Source organism: Hemitrygon akajei, chromosome 2 (genome assembly GCF_048418815.1).
Source record: "Hemitrygon akajei chromosome 2, sHemAka1.3, whole genome shotgun sequence".
Taxonomy (NCBI): Eukaryota; Metazoa; Chordata; class Chondrichthyes; order Myliobatiformes; family Dasyatidae; genus Hemitrygon; species Hemitrygon akajei.
In genome coordinates, this window is record NC_133125.1 from 166,743,074 (window position 1) to 166,770,891 (window position 27,818).

Below are 27,818 nucleotides of genomic sequence, written 5' to 3' on the forward strand. Positions count from 1 at the left end.
CAGTGATTTTAAAAACTGCCGGTACAACTTACTGTAGAAAGTAAAACTCCATTTTAAAACAAAACTGCGTCATGAGACGAATACGCAGCATAACGGAGTAACAGAGGAATTAAACGACGAACTAACCTGCGTCACAGCAAGGCTTTCCCGTCTTATACCTGTGGAACAGGTCATCACATGTCCTCTCACTAGTGGGAAAATTACATCATGTGATCTCACACTGGCGGGAAATTACATCACCCCACCATCACTAGACCATTACATCATGCTCACCAGATACTCAATTCCATCATGGTCATAAGAGAGATACAAGATACCCACGGGGTGTGTAACAGCAGTATGTGGAAACAGCTTGAGACGAAAGTAATAATAACTATTCCAATCAAAGTCACTTTCAAGGCTACAGAAACTTAGATAATATAACTACAATCTGATGAGACCAGGAATTGCCAAACCCTGAACACGGTGTTGATTTTAATTATTTCACCATTTAACGAACTGCTCTATGATCAACAGGCATCGTGAATAGATTTTGTAAGCAAATGCGGCTACATATTGATGTCTTGCTAATACAGCTTCAGCAAAGCATTTGTTCTTCTTGGTTTCCAATTGTTAGATGTGTTTTTTCAAACACACAGGGAAGTTTCAATATTATAAGCTGAGAAAATAAAATACATAAATTTATTCAGCAACAAATGGAAGTAGCATTGCACAAAATTGATTACAATTACAATTCCTCGCCTGCCTAGCATCTCCTTCTTGTGCCCCTCTTCATTCCCATCCTTCCACAGCCCACTCAACTGCCCTAACATACTCCACTACCCCTCTGGTGCACCTCCCTATTCCCATTTTTCGATGGTCAACCAACCTCCTCTGAGATGTTACGTGTGCACTGGACTTCACCGTTTCCACCTTTCACCTTCCACTTCTCACTTCAGGACCCCACTCCCCCACCCACTTACCATCCCTCTCACCTGCGTCTCAATATCACCAAGACCAAGGAGATGGCGGTGGACTTTAGGAGATCTAGGCCTCATATGGAGCCAGTGATCATTAATGGAGAATGTGTGGAGCAGGTTAAGACCTACAAGTATCTGGGAGTACAGTTAGACGAGAAGCTAGACTGGACTGCCAACACAGATGCCTTGTGCAGGAAGGCACAGAGTCGACTGTACTTCCTTAGAAGGTTGGCGTCATTCAATGTCTGTAGTGAGATGCTGAAGATGTTCTATAGGTCAGTTGTGGAGAGCGCCCTCTTTCTGGTGGCGTGTTGGGGAGGAAGCATTAAGAAGAGGGACGCCTCACGTCTTAATAAGCTGGTAAGGAAGGCAGGCTCTGTCGTGGGCAAAGTACTGGAGTGTTTAACATCGGTAGCTGAGCGAAGGGCGCTGAGTAGGCTACGGTCAATTATGGATAACTCTGAACATCCTCTACATAGCACCATCCAGAGACAGAGAAGCAGTTTCAGCGACAGGTTACTATCGATGCAATGCTCCTCAGACAGGATGAAGAGGTCAATACTCCCCAATGCCATTAGGCTTTACAATTCTACCGCCAGGACTTAAGAACTTTTTAAAAGCTATTATTAATGCTTTTTGAGATACTGATTTAGAAGCATATCATATTTTTTACTGAGTTAAGTATTGTATGTAATTAGTTTTGCTAAAACAAGTGCATGGGACATTGGAAAAAAAGTTGAATTTCCCCATGGGGATGAATAAAGTATCTATCTATCTATCTATCTACCTATCAACTTCTAGCTTGTACTCCTCCCCCTTACATACCTTATTATTCTGATCCTTCCCACTTCCTTCCATCCGAATCAAGGGTCTCTTGGCTCAACACGTTGCCACTTTATTACATTCCATATTTGCTGCCTACAAGACATGGTTTCAACGTTGTCACGTGATAATTTTGAGGAAAAAGTTCTAGCTGGCCAGTGCATGTTTTCATTTTAGGTACAGCTGAGAAATTTAACTGATATATATGCAATTATGAGATGGCTGAAAGAGATAGACTGGAAGACTATATTTACTATGCAATTGGATAACTAATTGCCAGAATTGAACTGGGTCATGGGCACAGAAACTACAGTGAGGTTGCTGATATTATTAAGCCAAATACTCGGGGGTGTGCTGATGGAGAATTCGCTGACAGAAAGGATAGTAGAATCAAATACCACCATTCTATTTATGAAGCAGTTAGTGATCACTTGCACAGGAGTAAACTCTCAGTATTCAGACTAGATTGCAATACTCATCTCAAAATTACTTTTCCTCCCAGCATTTTTATAACGAGTGAAATTACGTTATCCTGCACTGAATGTTTTATTAGATTCTGTGAGCTGGAATCGGACCTCAACATAAAGAATAATGATAGACAGGTATGGCTGATGAATGAACATAGTGACAATGTATGAAAAATAATCTGTCACATAATGTATTAAAGAATTTCAGAGGCAGCTTTAAGGTGTAGTCTCATCCTACTACAAATATGAGCAATATGCTATTTTTCACAATTAAGTTGCATTTTCCTTCTGCAATTTTGTTATTCTCCACCACGCTTACAGAATGCCTATATATTATTCATGAAAATTGAGCAATGACGACATTTAATTTCATATCAGGACAATTTAAGCCAGACGACCAGATGTTTTCAACATCTCCAATTCAGGTTTAAATACAATCAAAGCATATCCCTCGCTATTAAATGCAATACTGTGTTCTAAGCACTGACGCTGCCTGCCCTACTGAATGTGGTCAGCATGCCTCTTTCTTTATTATTTCATTTCCAGCATCTGTGTAATTTTATACAAACTGGCTGATATCAAAGTGTCACGAGGTGGAGACAAGGGTGCTGGGAGAGGACCCACACGCAGGACACAAACACGGCTTTCTTAGGTACAATACAATAGCATTTATTACTCGCTACACAGAAGTTCGGGAAATCAAGGAGGACAAAGAGGAACACGAACCTCGGATTAGGGGACTAGAGACTTGGATCGCCGCGGACCTGGGACTTGGAAACAGGGAACTGGGATCGCCGCGGCCATGACTTGGACAGTGGGAACATGGACAGCCGCGGATTTTGGACTTGGACAGTGGGAACTTGGATCGTCGCAGCCATGACTGGGACCCTGGGGACTGGGACCGCCACGGCCCTTGGACTTGGAGACTGGGATCCATGGATCGCTGCAGCCAGGAACGTGGAACCTGGATCGTCGCGGACCCTGAACTAGGAGACTAGGATCTTGCTTCACCGCAGCCAGAAACATGGACACCAAAACACAGTACAGGAACATTGAGCCAGGATTCCGCCTTCAGATCAGGCATCGAGCCGGGACTCTTCTTCAATGGGACAGACGCGGACAGGACTCTTCTTCAAGGGGACAGACGCGGACACAGGGCATGAACGTTGAGCCAGGACTCCGCCTTCCACTCAGGCACCGAGCCGGGACTCTTCGAGGGATAGACACGGACACTGGGCATGAACATCGAGCCGGGACTCTTCGAGGGGTAGACACGGACAATGGGCATGAACGTCGTCAGGACTCCGCCTTCAACTCACCCCTGGCAGTTTGACCTTGCCCGGACCCACTCTGGCGAAGGAAGGCGAATTGCTGGCACTCCGATGCGGGCTGGATCACTCTGGCTTGTCGTAGCAACGGCGACTTGCTAAGGCTTCTAAACACTCTCGTCCCGAACGCCTAAAGCCTGGGGCTTATAAGCTGCCGGTTCGGGTCGAGGGTAGATTACCTTAATTACCAAGCTCACGGGACACGTGAAACAGAATTAGAAGGGAACAGAGTCAATGGTCCGGATCATAACGCAACCTAGTTAAATTTAATCCGGACCATGACAAAAAGGCGTGCTTCATCTCCGTGGTTTTGTAATTCCAGATGGAGCAAAGTAATGCACAGTGAACTCCATCTTCCTATTTCTGCGAATACCGATATCTAAACAAGTGGAATATTTCCCTCAATCCTCCTGAAAAACCCAAGCGCATATGATATTAATGTAACAATAGGTCATAAGGCCCTTCGTACTTATTCCATCATAGTTGTCCAGTTACCATTTTCATAGACATCATTTGTTTGTTAAATTAACTAATGTGTTCAGAGATTACATTAGATTGGAATACAGGAGAATATTTCTCTTTAAATCGAATTTTGTTAAGTTAACAGGCATCCTCAAAACGTTTATATTTTGAATGACCATTTAAATTTTAGTGTTGCATGCTAATTCATGCGAACTGTGTAGATTGAATTAGAGTTTTAGGGGGAAAGCTAATCAATGCTTTTTCTGTTTGTTTTCCGATTATCTGTCATGGATTTTGTTCGTCACCGTCCATGGAAACATTGCTTCCACAAGAAAAAGGATGAGTTTGATTTGACTATATTGGTTGAACAACTACCAATAGCCATAATGGATAAGACAGGCAAAGCAGCATTTTCAAATTTATTATCTGTTCAAATTTCAATAAAGTGTCTTAAATAATTATTACCAAGACACAAACACATTAACTGCAAAGCACTCCTAAGATATGTTTTGCCAAAATTGTCTGTGACACACGAAAATGCAGAGCAGAGTAGATCTTACCATCTTTAGCCAGAACCGGAGAATCACTGGAGTTTATTGGCACAGACGCTTGTGGCGGCCCATTCATTGAGTTTATTTAAAACAGAGGTTGACAGGAATTTGATTAGCAAGAGCGTCAAAGTATACGGGGAGAAAACAGGAGTATGGTGTTGAGAGGGATAATAAATCAGCCATGTTCGAATGGCGGAGCAGACTCCATGGGCCGATTGATCTAATTTTACTGTTATGCATTTTGGCTTTATTGTATTAATTGACCAGAATTGACTTCTGTATTGAACCATTAAATGTTGTGTACCGCTATAACTTCTAAATTCTGCGCCAAAAGCGTTCCTCTGTTCATGTCGTTAATTTTTTTAATGTCTTCCCATGAATACTTGCCTGTTGGCTCGATTTGTTACAATGAGAGCTCTATACGTCTCCCAGGTGCCGATGCCGAAAACTGTTACACTGTTGATCAAAGCAAACACTGCAAGTTTTACTCCCATTTCAGTCATCTGCCAACGCAAGCTCCTTCCAAATCCCGTTGGGTTCCTAGCTGTTGAGAATAAAAATAAATCACATTCACCAACAAATCACATCCAATTCCTATCGACTTCAGTTCGGTTTTGTGCAGGGAAAAGGTGCTTCTTTCGTTTTAAATATACATGTACGGTCATTGCTGACTATCATGGCGGCCTAGCGGTGCAGCTAGAGGAGATGCTGTATCAGAGTTCCAAACCGTGTGTTCAATCCTGGTTTTGGTGACGTCAGTGCGGAGTTTGCACGTTCTCTTTGTGACTGCCTGGGTTTGCTCCGGGTGCTTCATTTTCCACCCTGACCTTGACAAATGATATCTATGAATCACTCCTTCTCTGTAGTGGAGTTGATGGAAATGTAAAGAAAGTAGGTTACAGAGAGAAATTGGCATGGATTGCTCTTTTAAAAGGTTTAGACTTGCATCAAATTTCTCGGTTCTCTGTGTAAAAGTATGATTTTAACTTGTTTTCCTTTACAATCTGCTAACCCCATGCAAAGCGGCATGAGTTATTTCCACAATTTGATACGATTTCATACGATTCTCCAATATTAAAGACGTTGAATGGAGGTTAACGAGGTATTGCATACCCCTGTGGCAATCCCCCGCAACAACAGGCATATTATTTCGGATATTTTGGTGGGCGGTGTGGGGCAGGTGTTGGCCTAACAGACGAAAGTCGCAGAGGTGGGATCGGAGTCCGGTTCTGTGATTCAGAAGGGAAGACGGGAGATAAGGGTTCGTTACTAGAGTAACTAGAGATGGTTTTGTTGACGAAAACGGGATTGCCGGATATTCTTATCTGGGAGGGTGAACAGCCAGAGGTGTTGGTCCATGAAGGTATCAATGATATGGTAGGACGAGTGACGAGGGTCTGCATAGGGAGTTCAGGGAGTAGTGTGATAAATTGGGCAGCACCTTAGGATTGCGATCGTAGGATTACTACCTGTGCCACCTGCTAATGAGGCCAGAAGTAGGAAGCTTATACATTTTAATAGCTGGGTCAGGATTTGGTGTAGTAGGGAGGGCATAAAATCTTTTCATATTGATATACCTAGTTTGTTTTTTTTTATCTTGTTCATATTACATTTGTATCATGTATGATTTTGGTTCACTTAACTTTATTGTGCTTTTTATTTATGTACTCTTTTATGTTCATTTTAATTTTGTAATCCCAATAATTATGTATCATTTTTTCTTATCTCAAGATGTTGATATTAGTAAAAAATTGGAAAAGAAAAGAAAAGTGTCATAAAGTCGGAAGATATTGAATCATTGTTTTTACAGCTAAGAAACTGCAAGGGTAAGAGGTCCCTGATGGGAGTTGTATACCGACTCTCAAACAGTAGTAAGGATGTGGTCTACAAATTACAATGGAAGATAGAAAATACATACTAAAAGCGCAGTTTTACACAGTGATAGGGAACTTCAATATGCAAGTAGATTGGGAAAATCAGGTTGGTGCTGATATCCAAGAGGAGGAATGTCTAGAATGCCTACGAGATGGCTTTTTAGAGCAGCTCGTGGTTGAACGCAGTAGGGGATCAGATTTTCTGGATTGGGTGATGGGCAATGAGCCAGAATTGATTAGGGAGCTTAATGTAAAAGAACCCTTAGGGGAAAGTGATCATAATATGATGCAATTAATCCTGAAATTTGAGACGGTGAAGATAATGTCAGATGTATCGGTATTACAGTGGAAGAGGGGGCATAAGAGAGGTGTTAGTCAGAATTGATTAGAAAAGAAAATAGGCAGGGATGACGGCAAAGCAGCGATCCCTGGAATGTCTGGAAGCAATTCAAAAGGCACAGGATATATACATCTCAAAGAGGAAAACGTATTCTAAAGGCGAGATAACACAACAAGAGAAGTCAAAACCAGCATATAATCCAAAGGAGGTACAAAAATCAGTGGGAAGTTAGAGGATTGGAAAGATTTTAAAAGACACCTGAGGGCAACGAATATAGTCACTAAGAAGGTAAACATGGAATACGAAAGTAAGCTAGCCCATAAAATTAAAGAGGATGCTAAAAGTTTCTTCAGATACATAAAGTGTAAAGGAGAGTTCCGAGTGGATTTCCGACCACTGGAACACAATGCGGAGAGGTGGTAATGGGCGACAAGGAAATAGAGGACGAAATGAATAAGTATTTTGCATCAGTCTTCACTGTGGAAGACACCAGCAGTATCGTAGACGTCCCAAGTGTCAGCGGTCATGATGTGTATGAAGTTATTAATACTAGAGAAAAGGTTCTTGAGAAATTGATAGGGCCGTAGGTAGAAAGGTTACCTGGACCAGAGGTTACTTGTACACACTAGGATTCATAAAGGGGTGGCTGACGAGATTGTGGAGGCATTAGTAATGATCATTCATAGATCATTAGATTCTGGCATGATTCCACAGGAATAGAAATTGCAAATATCACTCCACTGTGAGACAGGAGAAAGGAAATTAAAGCCAGTTAATCTGACCTCAGTAGTTAGGAAGATGTTGGTGTCGAATATAAGGATGAGCAGGGTACTTGGAGGCACGCGATAAGAAAAGCTTGCCTGACAAATCCGTTTGAATTATTTGAAGACATAACAAGCAGGATAGACAAAGGTTAATGTTGTACAGTTGGATTCTCAGAAGGACTTCTACAAGGTGCCACAAATGAGGATGCTTTAGAAGTTTCGAGCCCAAGGAAGAAAAGGGAAATACTCTAGCATGGATAGACCAGTGGCTGATTGGTTGGAGGCAATGAACTGGAATAAGGGGCCTTTTCTGGTTGGCTGCCGGTAACCAGTGGTGTTCCACAGGGGTCTGTGGTGGGACCGACTCTTGTAACATTATAGGTCAATGATTTTGATGAAGGGATTGCAAAGTTTGCGGAGATATGAGACAAATGGAGGGGCAAGTAGGATTGAGGATGTAGAGAGGCAGCAAAAGAGCAGAGCGATTAGAAGAATGAGCAAAGGAGTAGTAGATGGAATCCAAGGTGGGGAAGTGCATGGTCATGCACTTTGGTAGAAGAAATGAAAGGGTTGACTATTTTCAAAATAAATAGAATATACAAAAAAAAAACGAGGGGCAAGGGGACTTGTCACTTATTGTGCAGGATGCCCCAGCGGTTAATTTGTGGTGAGCGAAGCAAAGATAATGTTAGTATTCATTTGAAAAGGACGAGAATATAAAAGCAAGGATGGTGGTAATGTTGAAACTTTACAAAGCACTTGTCCGGCCTCACTTGGCGTATTGTGATCAGCTTTGGGCCCTTTATCTTAGAAAGTATGTGCAGATAGTAGAGATTATAGACCGGTAAGTTTGACGTCGGTAGTGGGTCAATTATTGGAAGGAGTACTAAGAGATAGGATCTACAAGTATTTGGATAGACAGGGATTTATTAGGGAGAGTCAACATGGCTTTGTGCGTGGTAGGTCATGTTTAACAAATCTATTAGAGTTTTTCGAGGAGGTTACCAAGAAAGTGGATGAAGGGAAGGCAGTGGATGTTGTCTACATGGACTTCAGTAAGGCCTATAACAAGGTCCCGCGTGGGAGGTTAGTTACGAAGATTCAGTCGCTAGATATACATGGTGAGGTAGTAAATTGGATTAGACATTGGCTGAATGGTAGAAGCCAGAGTGTGGTCGTGGAGGATTGCTATTCTGAGTGGAGGACTGTGACTAGCGGTGTTCCACAGGGATCGGTGCTGTGTCCATTGTTATTTGTCATCCATATCAATGATCTGGATGATAATGTGATAAACTGGATCAGCAAATTTGCTGATGATACAAAGATTGGAGGTGTAGTGGACAGTGAGCAAGGTGTTCAAACCTTGCAGAGGGATTTGGACCAGCTGGAAAAATGGGCTGAAAAATGGCAGATGGATTTTAATACAGACAAGTGTGAGGCATTGCACTTTGGAAGGACAAACCAAGGTAAAACATACAAGGTAAATGGTAGGGTACTGAAGAGTGCAGTAGAACAGAGGGATTTGGGAATACAGATGCAAAATTCCCTAAATGTGGCGTCACGAGTAGATAGGCTCCTAAAGAGATCATTTGGTACATTGGCCTTTATAAATCAAAGTATTGAGTATCAGAGTTGGAATGTAATGGTGAAGTTGTATAAGACATTGGTGAAGCCGAATCTGGGGTATTGTGTTCAGCTTTGCTCACCAAATTACAGAAAGGATATTAATAAAGTTGAAAGAGTGTAGAGAAGGTTTAAACGGATTTTTCCGGGACTTGAGAAACTGAGTTACAGAGAAAGGTTGAATAGGTTAGGATTTTATTCCCTGGAGCCTAGAAGAATGAGCAAAGGTTGATAGAGGTATAAAAAATTATGATGGGTATATACACAGTGAATGCAAGCAGGATTTTTCCACTGAAGCTAGGGGAGAAAATAAAACAGAGGACATGAGTTAAGGGTGATGGGGGTAATGTTTAAAGGGAACATTGGGGGGGGGGCTTCTTCACACCGAGAGTGGCGGGAGTGTGGATTGAGCTGACAGATGAAGTGGTAAATACGGGCTCACTTTTAACATTTAAGAAAAACTTGGACAGGTACATGGGTGAGAGGTGTATGGAGGGATATGGGCCAGGTGCAGGTCTGTGGGACTAGACAGCAAAATGGTTCGGCACAGCCAAGAATGGCCAAAGGGCCTGTTTCTATGCTGTAATGCGCTATGGTTCTATGGTTCTATGGTTCAAAGGAGGAAGATGGAAATGAATGCAGGATTGAATGGCTTAACGTATGAAGACCGTTTGTTGGCTTTGAGCCTGTATTTACTAGAACTCAGAAGAATGAGGGGTGACCTAATTGAAACCTATCGAATGATGAAAAGCCTCGATAGAGAGAATGTGAAGAAGATATGTGCTCTGGTGGGAGTGCACAGAGGATGCGCTCCCAGAATAGAGGGTCGTCTTTTTAAAACACTGATGAGGGGGAAGTTCTTTAGCCACAGAGTAGAGCATCTGTGGAATTATGTGTAGGCCAAGCCTTTATATATATTTAAGGCGGAAGTTCCTAGGTTCTCGATTAATCAGGGCATGGAGGAATAAGGGAAAAGGCAGGAGATTGGGGCTGAGAGGAATACTGAATCAGCCAGATGGCCTAATTCTGTTCCTACATTTGGTGGTCCTATAGTCATATATTCCAAAGCTCTGACGCTTAAATACGAATTCATTTTTTTTTCCTTTGCTTATGTTGATGAGGGTGGTAAAACACTGCACGTGAAGGTAAGACAACGTAAGCCTACTTATGACTGACTACTGATGTTTCCGAGATGATGCTGAGCAATCCCAGCATTTTCACCCGTCTGCTTATTTGATTTCTTTGGGCGGGTGTGTGACTGATTTTGGGTGTTTTCCTGCAAACAGATTGCATTAACACTTCCAGATAAAAATTAACTTGATTATGTCGATTGCAATGTTAATTTACCTTTCATTATTTTGTCAACATTTAATTCACCATCAGTATGTCAAAGACATTCCGAATTTCTTTGTCTAAATATGCATTGAGATACACTTTATTGCAGAAGTTGAGAAATGTGCATCGAACGTCGAATATAAAAGCAATATAAGACGAACTTACGTGTGACTGTAACTTGTGCCCCTTTTCCAAGCTGAACTCCCTTCCCGAGAAGGTGTGCTCGACAGTAATACTTCCCTGTATCGTTCATTCTGACGTTGATGATTTGTACAGATTGGCTTAGAACGCCCTGTAGACTGTTAGTCCTTACGCGACCGTGAAACCCGGTGCAGCTGTTGCAAACTGTACGGTTTTCCTCGTCTTTGTACCAGATAATGGCTCCGACCGGCTTCTTTATATCGTTTATTTTACTGATGTAAGTACAATTCATCTGCGCTGTGCCTCCTTCAGCAAGCATGATTTGCTCTGGCGATTGTTTGATTATTCCGATAGCTGTTGTAGTTCCTGTAACCAGAAATAATACCATTGTTTCATATTTTCCTTCCGGCCTAACATGTTAAAGCCACCAGTTGCACATAGCTACGCTGATCTCATTTACCCACATTTGGTCCAAAGGCTTCTCTGCTGTGGGATTTAAAGTATTGGATGCTTCTTAAAGTACCTGTCTCCACCACCTCTTCAGGCAGTACTCTCCAGTTTCTAACCGTCCTCTGCTGAAAAACAACTCTTTCGATACTGAAAAAAAAATCCCTTTAGATACTGAAAACTTCCTAAATCTTACCATAAAGGTATATCATCGTTTCTCTTACTGAGCAGTTGCATCTCCATCTCGTATAGGATCGGCCGAGCATCGGACCAGAAATCTCCATAAACGACTGTGGGAACTGCTGAGAGGATCATAGGGGTCTCCCTACCATCCAAAGAGAAAATGTATCAGGAGCGCTGCGTACGCAGAGTCCTTAGTGTTAGGAGCCTGCGTACACAGAGCTCCTTATTATTAAGTATTCCATCCATTCATCCAGCATCCTCTATGACTTTCTACCATTAGGCAGGAGACTCGGATGCATAAAAAAAGACAGATCAGGATCGGATACATTTTCTTCCCTCGGGCCATTAGGCTTCTGAACTCTCTGCCGCATGGGATTCAAAATGTCACTAGTTAATCTGCTCTGCACTTTACAGTATTTAATTTCTGCACTTTAGTTTGATTTTTTATGTGTATTCCACCTGTAGATGCCGTCTGTGCTTTCATAAGATACTATCTGTATGTGTGTGATGTATACTGCAGTGCTTTCAACCCTGGTTCGGTGAAAAGTTGTCTCGTTTGACAGTATACGTGCACATAGTAACTGACTTGACTTAACACAGACGCATCATCCATGTAATAAAGATTGTCGCTATATACCATTCTTTCCCTCCTAATTTAATCAGCTTTGGATCTCATCCAACTCAATCGTATTCTTCCTATAATGTGGGGACTAAAACCGCTAGCAATGTTTTAAGCAGCTGTAACCTGACAACACAACTGTTATAACGAACGACACAATAATGAGGGCAAGCATCCCTAAAATCCACCCTATAATCTGACGCGGCCATTTTCAGGATTCTAACTACTTATGCCATAAGGACCCTCAGCTCTGCAGCACTCCGTATGGTCCTACCAAATATGGAGCACGTCCTTCTTGTGTTTGCTTCCCGCTGTGCAATTTGCCATTGCCAGTGGTAGTGGGAGGAAATGAAATGGTTATCTCCTACGAGTCGGAGGACTGGACCGTTTTGAATGAGTCATCTGAGATCTGAATGACTATAGCTTGTTTGTAGAAGAGATGTCCCCTCAAAGTCCTTCAGTGTCTTCCCTAACCAGAAGCCCTGGGTGAAACATAAAATCTACAATCTGCCGAGAGCCAGATCAGTGGCATTCAGGCCCGGCGGCCAAGTAAGACACAAGAGATCCAGGTACGAACTTGGAAAGACATCGTACGTGCGACGTGCACATTCCTGACTGCATTTGACTCGTTGAAGTTTCCTCGACAGCTGGGACTTAAATCACGTCTTCTCCTACAAAGTGAAGACAGGTGACATAGGTGACAACACGGCTTCGCTGCCAGATGGGCGCAATTCCTTCTATGCTCCCTTTCACCGTCAAAGCATGGATGTACCCTCATGAGTTTCCAGCACTCTCGGTGACCCTGTGAATTCAGTCTCTGGGGCCGACCTCAAAGCATTCTTCCGGACGGTGAACCCACGGGAAAGCATCGGGCGTAGGTGGATACCTAGATGTGTACTGAGGAACTGTGCTGATCATCTGCCTGGAATAGTTCCTCAGATCCTCAACTCCTCAATTCTGCGGTCTGATTTACTCATCTGCTTCGAGCAGCATACAATTATACCGATGACTAAGAAGAGCATTGCAGCCTGCCTCCACAACTGTCATCCAGTTCCACTTACATGAGAGGATAGTGAGGAAATACATCATTCCGGACCTCAGAAGCGACTAGGAACTGCCTTGTTTTGCCTACCTGCACAACAGTTGCACAGCAGGCGTCTTTTGATTCTCTGTTCGCTCAGCCCTGGAACATATGCACAGCAAAATGCATACAGCAAGAATCCTCTTTCTCGACTACACCTCGCTTTCAACCCTGGTTCGGAGAAATGTTGTCTTGCTTGACGGTAATACGTGCACATAGATAAATGACTTGACTTAACTCACACACCTTCTATGCTCACTTTCACCGTCAAAGCATGGATGAACCCTTATGAGTTTCCAGCACTACCGATGACCCTGTGATTTCAGTCTCTGGGACAGACCTGAAAGCATTCTTCAGGACTGTGAACACACGGGAAAGCATCGGGCGTAGGTGGATACCTGGCTGAGTAATGAAGACCTGTGCTGATCAACTGGCTGGAATATTTACTCAGATCTTCAATCCCTCACTTCTGCAGTCTGAGTTACTCATCTGCTTCGAGCAGCATACAGTTATACTGATGACTAAGAAGAGCTTTGTAGCCTGCCTCCATAACTATTGTCTAGTAGCACATACATGAGAGTCTGGTGAGGAAACATATCAACTGCGACCTCGGGAGCGACTAGTAACCGTTGCATTCTGTCTACCTGCACAAGAATTCCACAGCAGATGCCATTTCATTATCTCTTCGCTCAACCAGGAACATATGGAAATCAGAATGCATACAGCAAGAGTGATCTTTCTCGACTGCACCTCGCCATTCAATACTAACCTCCCTTCAAAACTAATGAAACTTCTTCAAGACATTGGCCTCATTACCTCCTTGGTGCAATTGGGTCCTCGATTTCCTCACTTGCAGAACCCAGTCATTTCGGATTGGCAACAGCATTTCCACAATCTCTATCGCCACAGGTGTACCACAAGTCTGTGTGCTTAGCTCCTACACTAATGACTTTAGATTCATGACTATAAGGCAGAGCACAGCATCAATATCATACTCAACTTTGCTAGCACAACCTCGCACTCAATGACCACAAGAACGATGAGCTGATTATTGATTTCAGGAGGTGGAAACCTGAAGTCCATGACCCTGTCCTCATCAGAGGATCAGTAGCAGTTTGGGTTAGCAGCTTTAAATTTCTTGATGTTATTAGTTCAGGGGTTCTGTCCTAGGCCCAGTAGATGTCCCATTACAAAGAAAGCATGGTAGAGCCTCTACTGCCTTAGTAGTTTGCCAGGATTCAGCAAAGCATCTAAACCTTTGACAAACCTGTGAAGTTATGTGGTGGAAAGTACGTTGACTGGCTGAATCACAGCCTGGGATGGAACTACCAATGCGCTTGAATGGAAATTCCTACAAATAATAGTCAATATGGCCCAGTGAATCACGGGTAAAACACTCCCGACGATTGAGCACATGTACACGATTCGCTGTCGCAGGAAAGCAGCATCCATCGTCATCAACATCCTCCACCGCGCTGCCAGCGGGAAGAAGGTAAATGATCCTCAGTACCCACATCACCAGTTTCATGACCAGTTCTTACCCCTCAACCATCTGGCTCTTCAACCATTCAACTACACTTGTCCCGTCATTGAAATGTTCCCACTACATGTGTACTCACGTTCAAAGCCTTCACCCCATATTCTCGTTAAAGCTCTGACGCGTAAATACGATTTCATTTTTTTCCTTTGCAGATGTTGATGAGGGTGGTAAAACATTGAACGTGAAGGTAAGATAATGAAAGCTCACTTATGACTGACTTCTACCCATTTCCGAGATAATGCTGAGCAATCCCAGATTTTCACCCGTCTGCTTACTTGATATCTTTCTGGTGTTGTGTGACTGATTCTGGGAGTTTTCCTGCAAACAGATTGCATTAACACTCCCCGATAAAAAATTAACTTGATTATGTCGATTGCAATGTTAATTTACCTTTCATTATTTTGTCAACATGTACTTCACCATCAGTACGTCAATGATATTCCCAATTTCTTTGTCTAAATTTGCACTGAGGTAATGTACACTTTATTGCAGAAGTTGAGTGGTGCGCAACGAACGTCGAATGTAAATGCAATATAAGACGAACTTACGTGTGACTGTAACTTGTGTCCCTTTTCCAAGATAAACTCCCTTCCCGAGAAGGTGTGCTGTGCAGTAATACTTCCCTGTATCGTTCATACTGACGTTGACAATTTGTATAGATTGGCTTAGAATGCGCGCTGAACTGCTGGTCCTCACGCGACCATGAAACCCGCTGGACCTGTTGGAAACAATACCGTGTTCGTCGTCTTTGTACCAGGTAAAGGCTCCGACCGGTTTCTTTGTATCGTTCATTTTATTCATGTAAGTACAATTCAGCTGCGCCGTGCCCCCTTCAGTAATCGTGATTTGCTCTGGCGATTGTTTGATAATTCCGTTAGTTGTTATGTTTCCTGTAACCAGAAATAATTTCATTATCTCATATTTTCCTTTCGGCCCAACATTCAAAGCCACCAGTCGCACATAGCTACGCTGCTCTCATTTACCCACATTTGGTCCAAAAGCTTCTATGTTCTATGGCTTCTATGGCTTCTATAAGCTTTTACCATTGAGAGTAGGGGAGGTTCAAACAAGAGGACATGAGTTGAGAGTTAAGGGAAAAAAAGTTTAGGGGTAACACGAGGGGGAGCTTCTTTACACAGAGAGTGGTAGCTGTGTGGAACGAGCTTCCAGTAGAAGGGGTAGAGGCAGGTTCAATTTTGTCATTTAAAAACAAATTGGATAGGTGTATGGAGAGGAAAGGAATGGAGGTTTGTAGGCTGAGTGCAGGTAGGTGGGACTAGGTGAGAGTAAGCGTTCGGCACGGACTAGAAGGGCCAAGATGGCCTGTTTCCGTGCTGTAATTGTTATATGGTTATATGGTTATGCTGTGGTGATTAAAGTATTGGATGCTTCTTAAAGTACCTGTCTCCACCACCTCTGCAGGCAGTACCCTCCAGTTTCTAACCGTCCTCTGTCTGAAAAACATCCCTTTAGATACTGAAAACTTCCTAAATCTTGCCATAAACGTACATCATCGTTTCCCTTACTGACTAGTTGCATCTCTATCTCGTATGGGAGCGGCCGAGCATCGGACCAGAAATCTCCATAAACGACTGTGGGAACTGCTGAGAGGATCATCGGGGTCTCCCTACCATACAAAAAGGAAATGTATCAGGAGCGCTGCGTACGCAGAGTCCTTAGTATTAGGAGCCTGCGTACACAGATCTCATTATTACGTATTCCATCCATCCATCCAGCATCCTCTATGACTTTCTACCATCAGGCAGGAGACTCCGATGCATAAAAAAAGACTGGTAAGGATCGGAAACATTATCTTCCCTCGGGCCATTAGGCTTCTGAACTCTCTGCCATATCGCATTCAAAATGTCATTGGTTTATCTGCTCTGTGCTTTACAATAATTAACTTCTGCACTTTCGTTTGTTTATTTATGTGTAATCCACCTGTAATCCACATTGTGTAATCCACCTATTTTCTTTATTTGATTCACCTATATTCTTTATTGCATTATTTGATATCTTTCTGGTGTTGTGTGACTGGTTCTGGGAGTTTTCCTGCAAACAGATTGCATTTAAATTCCCTGATAAATATTAACTTGATTATGTCGATTGCAATGTTAATTTTTCTTTCATTATTTTGTCAACATGTACTTCACCATCCGTACGTCAATGATATTCCCAATTTCTTTGTTTAAATTTGCACTGAGGTACTATACACTTTATTGCAGAAGTTGATAAATGCGCAACGAACGTCGAATGTAAATGCAATATAAGACGAACTTACGTGTGACTGTAACTTGTGTCCCTTTTCCAAGATAAACTCCCTTCCCGAGAAGGTGTGCTGTGCAGTAATACTTCCCTGTATCGTTCATACTGACGTTGACAATTTGTATAGATTGGCTTAGAATGCGCGCTGAACTGCTGGTCCTCACCCGACCATGAAACCCGCTGGACTTGTTGGAAACAATACGGTGTTCCTCGTCTTTGTACCAGGTAAAGGCTCCGACCGGCTTCTTTGTATCGTTTATTTTACTGATGTAAGTACACTTCAGCTGCGCTGTGCCCCCTTCGGTAATCGTGATCTGCTCTGGCAATTGTTTGATTATTCCGTTAGTCCTTGTAGTTCCTGTAACCAGAATTAATCTCATTATCTCATATCTTCCTTTCAGCCCAACATGTCAAAGCCACCAGTTGCAATTAGCTACCCCGATCTCATTTACCTACATTTGTTCCAAAGACTTCTATAATGTGGCGATTAATGTATTGGATGCTTGTTAAAGTACCTGTCCCCACCACCTCTTCAGGCAGTACTCCCCAGTTTCTAACCGTCCTATGTCTGAAAAAGATCCCTTTCGATACTGAAAACTTCCTAAATCTTACCATAAAGGTATATAATCGTTTCCCTTACTGACTAGTTGTATCTCCATCTCGAATGGGAGCGGCCCAGCATCGGACCGGAAATCTCCAGAATGGACTGTGGGAACTGCTGAGAGGATCATCGGAGTCTTCCGACCATCCAACGAGAAAATGTATCAAGAGCGCTGCGTACGCAGACTCCTTAGAGTTAGGACATCCAGCATCCTCTATGACTTTCTACAATTAGGCAAGAGACTCCAATGCATAAAAAAAAGACCGGTCAAGATCGGAAACATTTTCTTCCCTCGGGCCATTAAGCTTCTGAAGCCTCTGCCAAACCGTATTCAAAATGTCACTAGTTTATCTGCTCCGTGTCTTACAATAATCAATTTCTGTACTTTAGCTTGTTTATTTCTGTATAATCTACCTGTAGATGCTATCTGTACTTTCATAAGATATTACGTGTATGTGTGTTATGTATACTGCGGTGCTTTCAACCCTGGTTCAGAGAAATGTTGTCTCCTTTGACGGTCTACGTGCGCATAGGTAAATGGACTTGACTTAACTCAAACACACCATCCATGTAAGAAAGATTGTTGCCATATACCATTCTTTCCCTCCTAACTGAATCAGCTTTGTCTGCATTTTATCAACTGTTATGCCATCGGCCCCCTCCTTTGTGAGAATCTCAAGAACCCGAGTCAAGAGGGGGGGTCAGCTGACCCAAAAGAGAGAGAGACCACGTTCTCTCAAGAAGCAGAATAAATGTGACCTTGACTATTGTCTCATGGAGACCGCGTGAAAAGCCCTCGGGCAAAGTGGGCTGGTTGAGAGAGAGATCGTATCACCTGCAACCTGATTGACACCTGCGATCCCGTGAAGAAGTATAAAGGAGGGTCTGAGGGGGGGAACCCTCAGACGCACCCAGGAGACGAAGGAAGCACAATGTCGATTCCCGTGGGAGCGGGAAGCCATTCTGAAGGAAGCCACGTGCGTTAGATTCCAACTTTTGAATCTGTGGCTAGAACCAACGAAAGACTGCTTTTAGCTAACAACGGGGAAGTCTGCTCCCCTGATTCCAAGGATTTGCTCTGCCAAGACGACGGGCAAGTGTTTATCTTTTCCAAATCATCTCTTTCTCTCTCCAACGTGAAAACCCCAGCGGTTCCCAAAAGGGAAAAGCCTGCAAACTTCTGAGTGACTCTTTATATTTCAATTGGACTCTGTATTAACCCCTAGACAACTGTAGAACTTATTTCTGATTGATTATGGTTACACCGGTGTTTTAGATTGAGTTTGACGATGTATATGATCTGAATGTTTTGTATTAACCATACGTTTGTGCCCTTTTCGAATAAAACGTTTGAAAATAGTAGCATCTGACTCAGCTGATCCATCTATCTTTGCTGGTAAGTTACCTGGTTACGGGGTTACGTAACACAACTCAATGACATTCTTCCTTTAATTGGGGACTAAAACCGCTAACAATGTTTTAAATAACTGTAACCTGACAACACAACTGTTACAACGAACGACACAGTAATGAGGGCAGGCATCCCAAAATCCACCCTATAATCTGACGCGGCCATTTTCAGGATCCTACCACTTACGTCATAAGGACCCTCAGTTCTGCAACACTCCGTAGATTCCTATCAAATATGGCGTACGTCCTGCATTTGTTTGCTTCACGCAGTGCAATTTGCCATTGCCAGTGGAGGTAGGAGGCAATGAAATGGTTATCTGCTACAAGTCGGAGGACTGGACCTCGTTTAATGAGTCATCTGTGATCTGAATGAATGTAATATGTTTGTAGAAGAGATGTCCCCTCAAAGTCCTTCAGTGTCTTCCCTAACCAGAAGCCCTGGATGAAACATAAAATCCACAATCTGCCGACAGCCAGATCAGTGGCATTCAGGTCCGGCGGCCAAGTAAGACACGAGAGATCCAGGTACGATCTTGGAAAAGCATCTTACGGTCGAAGTGGACATTCCTGACTGCACTTGACTCATTGAAGTTTACTCGACAGCTTGGACTTGAATCCCAACTTCTACAAAGTGAAACCAGGTGACATAGGTGACAACAGGGCTTCGCTGCCAGATGGGCGCAATGCCTTCTATGCTCACTTTCACCGTCAAAGCATGGATGAACCCTCATGAATTTCCAGCGCTCCCGATGATCCTGTGATTTCAGTTTCTGTGGCCGACCTCAAAGCATTCTTCAGGACGGTGAACACACGGGAAAGCATCGGGCGTAGGTGGATACCTGGCTGAGTAATGAAGACCTGTGCTGATCAACTGGCTGGAATATTTACTCAAATCTTCAACCCCTCACTTCTGCAGTCTGAGGTACTCATTTGCTTCGAGCAGCATACAGTTATACTGATGACCAAGAAGAGCTTTGAAGCCTGCCTCCATAACTGTCGTCCAATAGCACCTACATGAGAGGCTGCTGAGGAAACATATCAACTCTAACCCCAGGAGCGACTAGGAACTGCTCCATTTTGCCTATCTGCACAACAGGCAACAGTAGATGCCATTTCATCGTCTCTTTGCTCGACCCTGGAACATATGGACATCAAAATGCATACAGCAAGAATAGTCTTTCTCGACTGCATCTCGCCATTCAATACTAACCTCCCTTCAAAGGGAGGTTAGAAACTAATAAATAATCTTCAAGACATTGGCCTCATTGCTTCCTTGGTGCAATTGGGACTTCGATTTCCTCACTTGCAAAACCCAGTCCTTTCGAATTGGCAACAATCGGATTGGTGGTGTGTGATTGATTCTGGGAGTTTTCCTGCAAACAGATTGCGTTAACACTCCCCGATGAAAAATTAACTTGATTATGTCGATTGCAATGTTAATTTACCTTTCATTATTTTGTCAACATGCACTTCAACATCAGTTCGTCAATGATATTCCCAATTTCTTTGCCTAAATTTGCACTGAGGTAATGTACACTTTATTGCAGAAGTTGAGTGGTGCGCAACGAACGTCGAATATGAATGCAATATAAGACGAACTTACCTGTGACTGTAACTTGTCTCCCTTTTCCAAGATAAACTCCCTTCCCGAGAAGGTGTGCTCTGCAGTAATACTTCCCTGTATCGTTCATACTGACGTTGACAATTTGTATAGATTGGCTTAGAATGCGCGCTGAACTGCTGGTCCTCACGCGACCATGAAACCCGCTGGACCTGTTGGAAACAATACCGTGTTCGTCGTCTTTGTACCAGGTAAAGGCTCCAACCGGCTTCTTTGTAACGTTCACTTTACTGATGTAAGCACAGTTCAGCTGCGCCGTGCCCTCTTCAGTAACCGGGATTTGCTCTGGCGATTGTCTGATAATTCCGTTAGTTGTTATAGTTCCTGTAAACCATGTATGTCAAACTCAAGGCCCGCGGTGGAATTATCTTTGGCCCACGAGATAATATCTAATTACTATTAAAGCTGGCCCCAGTAATCGAAGCGCCTATGGCGTATGATATGGCTAATGATGAGTTTATTCAGGTACCAGGTTTTCAGGGTTTTTAGTGTTTATTCGGCAGTCTTGCTCGGCAGTCTTCTTCATAAGAAACGGAATTTGTAAAGTGAAACACTTTGTAGTTATAGCAGAGACTGAGGCACATGAGAACAGGCTGAAAAAACGGAGGCAACGAAAGCTGCGTTCGCACGCGTCCGACTGATCCGGCCCGCATGAAGCTGCATTTTGCTCAATCCGGCCCGTGACCTAAAATGAGTTTGACACCCCTGCTTAAACAGAAATAATCTCATTGTCTCATTGTTTTTGGCCCAACACTCAAAGCCACCTGTTGCGCAATTACAGCACGGAAATAGGCCATCACGGCCCTTCTAGTCCGTGCCGAAAGCTTACTCTCACCTAGTCCCACCTACCTGCATCAGCCCATAACCCTCCATTCCTTTCCTGTCCATATACCTATCTAATTTTTTTAAATGACAAAATCGAACCTGTCTCACTTCTACTGGAAGCTCGTTCCACACAGCTGCTACTCTCTGAGTAAAGATGTCCCCCCTCGTGTTACCACTAAATTTTTGCCTCTTAACTCTCAGCTCATGTCCTCTGGTTTGGATCTCCCCTACTGTTAATGGAAAAAGCATATAGAAGCAATAAAAGCCATGGAACATAGAAGCCTTTGGACCGAACGTGGGTAAATGAGATGTGGGAACTGCTGAGTGGATCATCATAGTTTCCCTACCATCCAACGAGGAAATGTATCAGGAGCGCTGCGTACGCAGAGTACTTAGTGTTAGGAGCCTGCATACACAACGCTCCTTATTATTAAGTATTCCATCCATCCATCCAGCATCCTCTTTGACTTTCTCCCATTAGGCAGGAGACGCCAATGCATAAAAAAAGACCGTTCAGAATCGGAAACATTTTCTTCCCATGGGCCATTAGGCTTCAGAACTCTCGGCCGCATCGCATTCAAAATGTCACTGCTTTATCTGCTCTGTGCCTTACAATAATGAACTTCTACAGTTTAGTCTGTTTATTTATGTGTAATCCACCTGTAGATGCCATCTGTGCTTCCGTAAGATATTATGTGCGTGTGTGTTATGTATACTGCTGTGCTTTCAACCCTGGTTCGGAGAAAAGTTGTCTCGTTTGACGGTCTACGTGCACATAGATAAATGACTTGACTTAACTCAAACACACCATCCATGTAATAATAATTGTTGCCATATACCATTCTTTCCCTCCTAATTGAATCAGCTTTGTCTGGATCATATCCAACTCAATCGCATTCTTCCTATAATTGGGGACTAAAACCGCTGACAATGTTTTAAATAGCTGTAACCTGACAACACAACAGTTATAACGAACGACACAATAATGAGGGAAAGCATCCCAAAATCCACCCTCTAATCTGATGCTGTCACATTCAGGATTCTAACGACTTATGCCATAAGGATCCTCAGCTCTGCAACACTCCGTATGTTCCTACCAAATATGGCGCACGTCCTACCTTTGCTTGCTTCCCGCAGTGCAATTTGCCATTGGCAGTGGTCGTGCGAGGCTATCAAATGGTTATCTGCCACGAGTCGGAGAACTGGACATAGGTGATAGCAGGGTGACATGGGTGATAACAGGGCTTCGCTGCCAGATGGGCGCAATTCCTTCTTCGCTCACTTTCACCGTCAAAGCATGGATCAACACTCATGAGTTTCCAGCACTCCTGATGACCCTGTGATTTCAGTCTCTGGGGCCGACGTCAAAGCATTCTGCAGGACGGTGAACCCACGGGAAAGCATCGGGCGTAGGTGGATACCTGGCTGAGTAATGAGGACCTGTGCTGACCATCTGCCTGGAATATTTACTCTGTTCCTCAACCCCCCACTTCTGCAGTCTGAGGCACTCATCTTCTTCGAACAGCATACATTTATGTTGATGACTAAGAAAACCTTTGTAACCTGACTCCATAACTGTCGTCCAGTAGCACACATATGAGAGGCTGGTGAGGAAACATATCAACTCCGACTTCAAAAGTGACTAGGAACTGCTGCATTCTGCCTACCTGCACAACAGGTCCACAGCAGATGCCATTTCATTCTCTCATCGCTCAACCCTGGAACATATGGACAGCAAAATACAGCAAGAATGTTCTTTCTCGACTGCACCTTGCCATTCAAAACTAAACTCCTTAGAAAAGTATTGAAAAATCTTCACGACATTGGCCTCTATACCTCCTTGGTGCAATTGGGTCCTCGATTTCCTCACTTGCAGAACCCAGTCATTTCGGATTGGCAACAGCATTTCCACAATCTCTATCGACACAGGTGTACCACAAGTCTGTGTGATTAGCAACTGCACTAATGACTTTAGATTGATGACTATACGGCGAAGCACAGCACCAATATCATATTCAACTTTGCTAACAACAATCTCGCACTCAATGACGGCAAGAACAATGAGCTAATTATTGATTTCATGAGGAGGTAACCGGAAGCCCATGACCCTGTACTCATTGGAGGATCAGTGGCAGTGAGGGTTAGCAACTTTAAATTTCTCGGTGTTATAAGTTCAGGGGTTATGTCCTAGGTCCGGTATGTAAGTCCCATTACTAAGAAATCATAATAGCGCCTCTACTGCCTTAGAAGTCTGCCAAGATTCGGCAAAGCATCTAAACCTTTGACAAACCTGTGAAGTTATGTGGTGGAAAGTACGTTGACTGGCTGAATCACAGCCTGGGATGGAACTACCAATGCGCTTGAATGGAAATTCCTACAAATAATAGTCAATATGGCCCAGTCTATCACGGGTAAAACACTCCCGACGATTGAGCACATGTACACGATTCGCTGTCGCAGGAAAGCAGCATCCATCGTCATCAACACCCTCCACCGCGCTGCCAGCGGGAAGAAGGTAAATGAGCCTCAGTACCCACATCACCAGTTTCGTGACCAGTTCTTACCCCTCAACCATCTGGCTCATCAACCATTCAACTACACTTGTCCCGTCATTGAAATGTTCCCACTACATGTGTACTCACTTTCAAGGCCTTCACCCCATGTTCTCGGTAAAACATTCTTTTGTGTGTGTGTGTGTGTGTGTGTGTGTGTGTGTGTGTGTGTGTGTGTGTGTGTGTGTGTGTGTGTGTGTGTGTGTGTGTGTGTGTGTGTGTGTGTGTGTGTGTGTTCTTATGCCGGTATATGAATCTCTAAGTTTGCATTGCTTACCGAGGAACACTGCTGACCAAACGACCATATTCCACATCATTTTTTGGAGATTGCCTGTAAGTGAAGACAGAAAACAATAGCTTGCTAGTACAAATTCATCGATTCCGTTTTTGGGACAAGCCAGCTCAGATCATTTCTCTGGAAATGTTGTCATAACATAGTGTCTATGATACTGCTTACGGTTTGTGCTAGGGAACTATTTATAGTGTCTCTCGCTGTTCACAAACTGCTCAGCTTTTCATACAAATGCGTTTGCTTAACACTATCATTGCACAATGAGTACTGACTTTTGGTTGTTGTGCTCTACCGTGGCTAATTGCACTGGGGACATTCAACTGACAAAAACAAACTGACAAAATACCATATACAATGAGATTCAGATTCATATTTATTCATTACATGTATATCAAAACAAACGGCGATATTCGTCGTTTGTGTTAACAACACACACAGTGGCGTGCTGAAGACAGCCCGCAAGTACTGCCATGCATTCCGGTGCCAACTTTGCATTCCCACAATGTGTGGCCCGATTAAGATAATCGTGTCTGAATTTACGCATCTGATACGAAATAAATAGGAAAGTCCTAATTTGTTTATCAGAAACGTTATCATCCATGCATTCATTATGAAGACTCAAATTGAACTCTGTAGCAGTTGATATCTATAAAAGCAGCCATTCAAACAAAAGGCCTTGAATTTGCTTTCACTGCTTTCTTCTAAATATATTTGCGATAGACACACTAGTTCACTTATTAAGAAAAGGTGGAGACGGACTGTCCATGACTTACGGACCACCCCGAATACCATGGGCGACACAGCACTAACCACTGTGCTCTTACAGTACGGGTCTCGGAGCTCGGTGTTCAATTCCGAACTCCCCGATAAGGCGTCTGTACGTCCTCCCCGTGGAATGTGTTGCAATTCTCCGTGTGTTCCCGTTTCCTCCCACAGTCCATACAGTACCGATTGGAGGGTTAATTTGTCTTTGTAAATTTCCCGTCATTAGGCTAAGTTTAATCGGGGGTTGATGGGCTACGATGCTTGAAAGTCTAAAAGGGTTTACTCTGTGCTATATGCCTAAATTTTAAAATTGCATTCTATGTCACTTCATATGTCTATTAAAAGTTACCAAAACTTTCTTCGAACTATATTCTCGCCAACAGCGCAAACCTTTTCCCCTCTATAGTAACAAAGAACAATACAGCACAGTACAAACCCTTCGACCCACGACTATGTGCCAACCTGTTAACGTATTCCAAGAACAATATAATAATCTTCTCCCACATAATCATTAATTTCCTTTTAATCATAGAACTGTCCAAGAGTCCCTAATATACCTGCTCCTACAACCAATTCTGGCAGCGCGCTCCACACACCTAATGCTCACCGTGTACCAACATATCACCAACATGAACACCAGCAATAATCTTCAACTCCTCCCTCGCACAAAATGCAACATATCATCCACCCACCAATCGTCGACAAGAAAGGAAACAGAGAAAACCGAAGGAGACCGATATAAACTACTGCCAATAATCACGTGTCTCAGAATTTCAAAAACAACCTCCACGCCGCTGACCCGGCTATTGACCGCCATCGACCCAGCAGCCTCCTTGGTGAGTGACCGCTGATTCTTCCACATCTTCCTCGTCGCTTCAAAATGGAGTCGTTCATGACCCCACGCACCGTCTCTGGTCTTCGGCATGAGGCAGTACGTACTCCGGCACAGCACTGTGCTATATCATTTGACAGAGTTCTGAACTGCACGTCACAGGTACCAGCAGTTTCCGATCAAGGCACAATCAAAGAACAAGCAGAAGATGTAGAGAACGTGAAATAATTGAAGAGATTGGCTGGGTTCTGCAAAATGTCGCCCGAGGAATCCCTGTTCGCTAGCGGCATCTTGACCGGATTGAAAAATTGCCTGAGTGGTGCCATAACAAATATCTCTGACCTAATGAGAGGAAGACCAAGGAACTGATTACTGACTTCAGAAGGAGAAAACCAGAGGTCAATGATCCATCCGTCATTGGAAGATGAGAGGTGGAGACGGTCAGCAACTTTAAATTCCTCGGTGTTATTATTTCAGGGGACCTGTCCTGTGCCCAGCATTTAAGTGCAATTACGAAGAACGCATGCTAGCAGCTCTACTTCCTGATGAGTTTTCAACGATTCGGCATGCCATCTAAAATCTGGACGGGCATCAATAGATGCGTATTGGGGAGAATACTGACTGGTTGTACCACAACCTGGTTTGAAACACCAATCCCCTTCCACGGGTAAAGACCTCCCCAGCATTGAGCATAACTATATGAAGCATTGCCGCAGGAAAACATACATCATCAAGGATACCTCCTCAGAACATCCCCGCCAATACAAACACACACACACACACACACACACACACACACACACACACACACACACACACACACACACACACACACACACACACACACACACACACACACACACACACACACACACACACACACACACACACACACACACACACACACACACACACACACACACCCCAGGACATGCGCTTTTATCGTTGCTGCCATCGGGAAGAAGATAGGGAGCTTTAGGACCCACGCCACCAGTTTCAGGAACAGTTATTACACTTTTAACCATCAAGCTCTATAACCAAGAAGGATAACTTCACTTTACTTGCCCCATCACTTAAATATTCCCATAACTTATGAACTCACTTTCAAGAACTCGTCATTAAATGTTCTCCATATTTATTGCTTACTTATGCGTTATTATTACTTCTTCCTTTTTGTATTTGTTTTGACAACAGCTTGTTGCCTTTTGCTCACTGGTTAAACGACCATGTCTTTCACTGATTCTATTATGATTATTATTCTATTGTGGATTTATTGAATATGTCCCCAAGCAAATGAATCGTAATGTTGTATATGGTGATATATATGCGCATTAATATGAAAGTATTTTGCACTTTGAAATTTTAGCTTTGATCTTTATTTGCCAATGGCCTTCATTGGGAAGTTTATTAAGAGTTTTGTTAAAATCGTATGTGCGACATCAAATATACTGCACTTCAAATCTATTCTTACGTCGTAACCAAAAAAAAAAACTATCTTTAACAATTAATATCTTGGCTCAACAAGTACCTTCTGCCCCTACCTAAGTACGTTAATCCTTTCTAGCTATGGTTTGGAGCTGAGTCCAACAACATAACTGGCTGCAATAATTTCGTTATTATTTTCTCCTTTTTATGTTTTAGTGAATTTGATCTCTGCTTTTCAAAAGTGTTTCCTTCAATACATTTTCAGCTCAGTTTTGCAGCTGCACACACAGAATGCCAGAGGAATTCATCAGGTCAGGACCTTTCGGGTCATGACCTTTCATCAGGACTGGAAAGGACGAGGGTAGAAGCCAAGTATATAATAAAGAAAAATAATAACGTATGGGTATAGTATATTACAGGGAATTCGCTCGCTGCTACGCTTCAAGTAAATGTGGAAAACAGAAGACCACTTACTTTAACAATCAGATGTTTGTGACCTCTCGTCGACGGTGCAATCACACACACACAAAGACATTCCAAACGTAAAAGAAAGAAATCCAGGATAAAATCTATCACGTCAGCACTGTCTTGTCAGAACCAAAAGGGGGATTTGAAACTGAAATTCCCGCTTGTGGCATGTAGCATGTAACATTACTTTTCTTCGCATCCTGCGTGCCACTTAAGGTCTCCACTT

General features: G+C 43.2%; 1 protein-coding gene across 1 annotated transcript; it reads right to left on the reverse strand.

The window, feature by feature from the left end:
- Positions 1 to 30: 30 nt before the first annotated feature.
- LOC140737935 (polymeric immunoglobulin receptor-like) lies at positions 31 to 27,659 on the reverse strand. The gene is made up of 8 exons (XM_073064773.1): positions 27,599 to 27,659; positions 24,088 to 24,141; positions 16,818 to 17,159; positions 15,085 to 15,426; positions 10,691 to 11,032; positions 4,973 to 5,133; positions 1,785 to 1,873; positions 31 to 658 (listed from the first exon to the last, which is right to left on the reverse strand). The coding sequence occupies exons 2-7, from the start codon at positions 24,125 to 24,127 to the stop codon at positions 1,823 to 1,825; spliced, it is 1,278 nt and encodes a 425-aa protein (XP_072920874.1). The 5' UTR covers positions 24,128 to 24,141; positions 27,599 to 27,659; the 3' UTR covers positions 31 to 658; positions 1,785 to 1,822.
- Between the last annotated feature and the right edge of the window lie 159 nt (positions 27,660 to 27,818).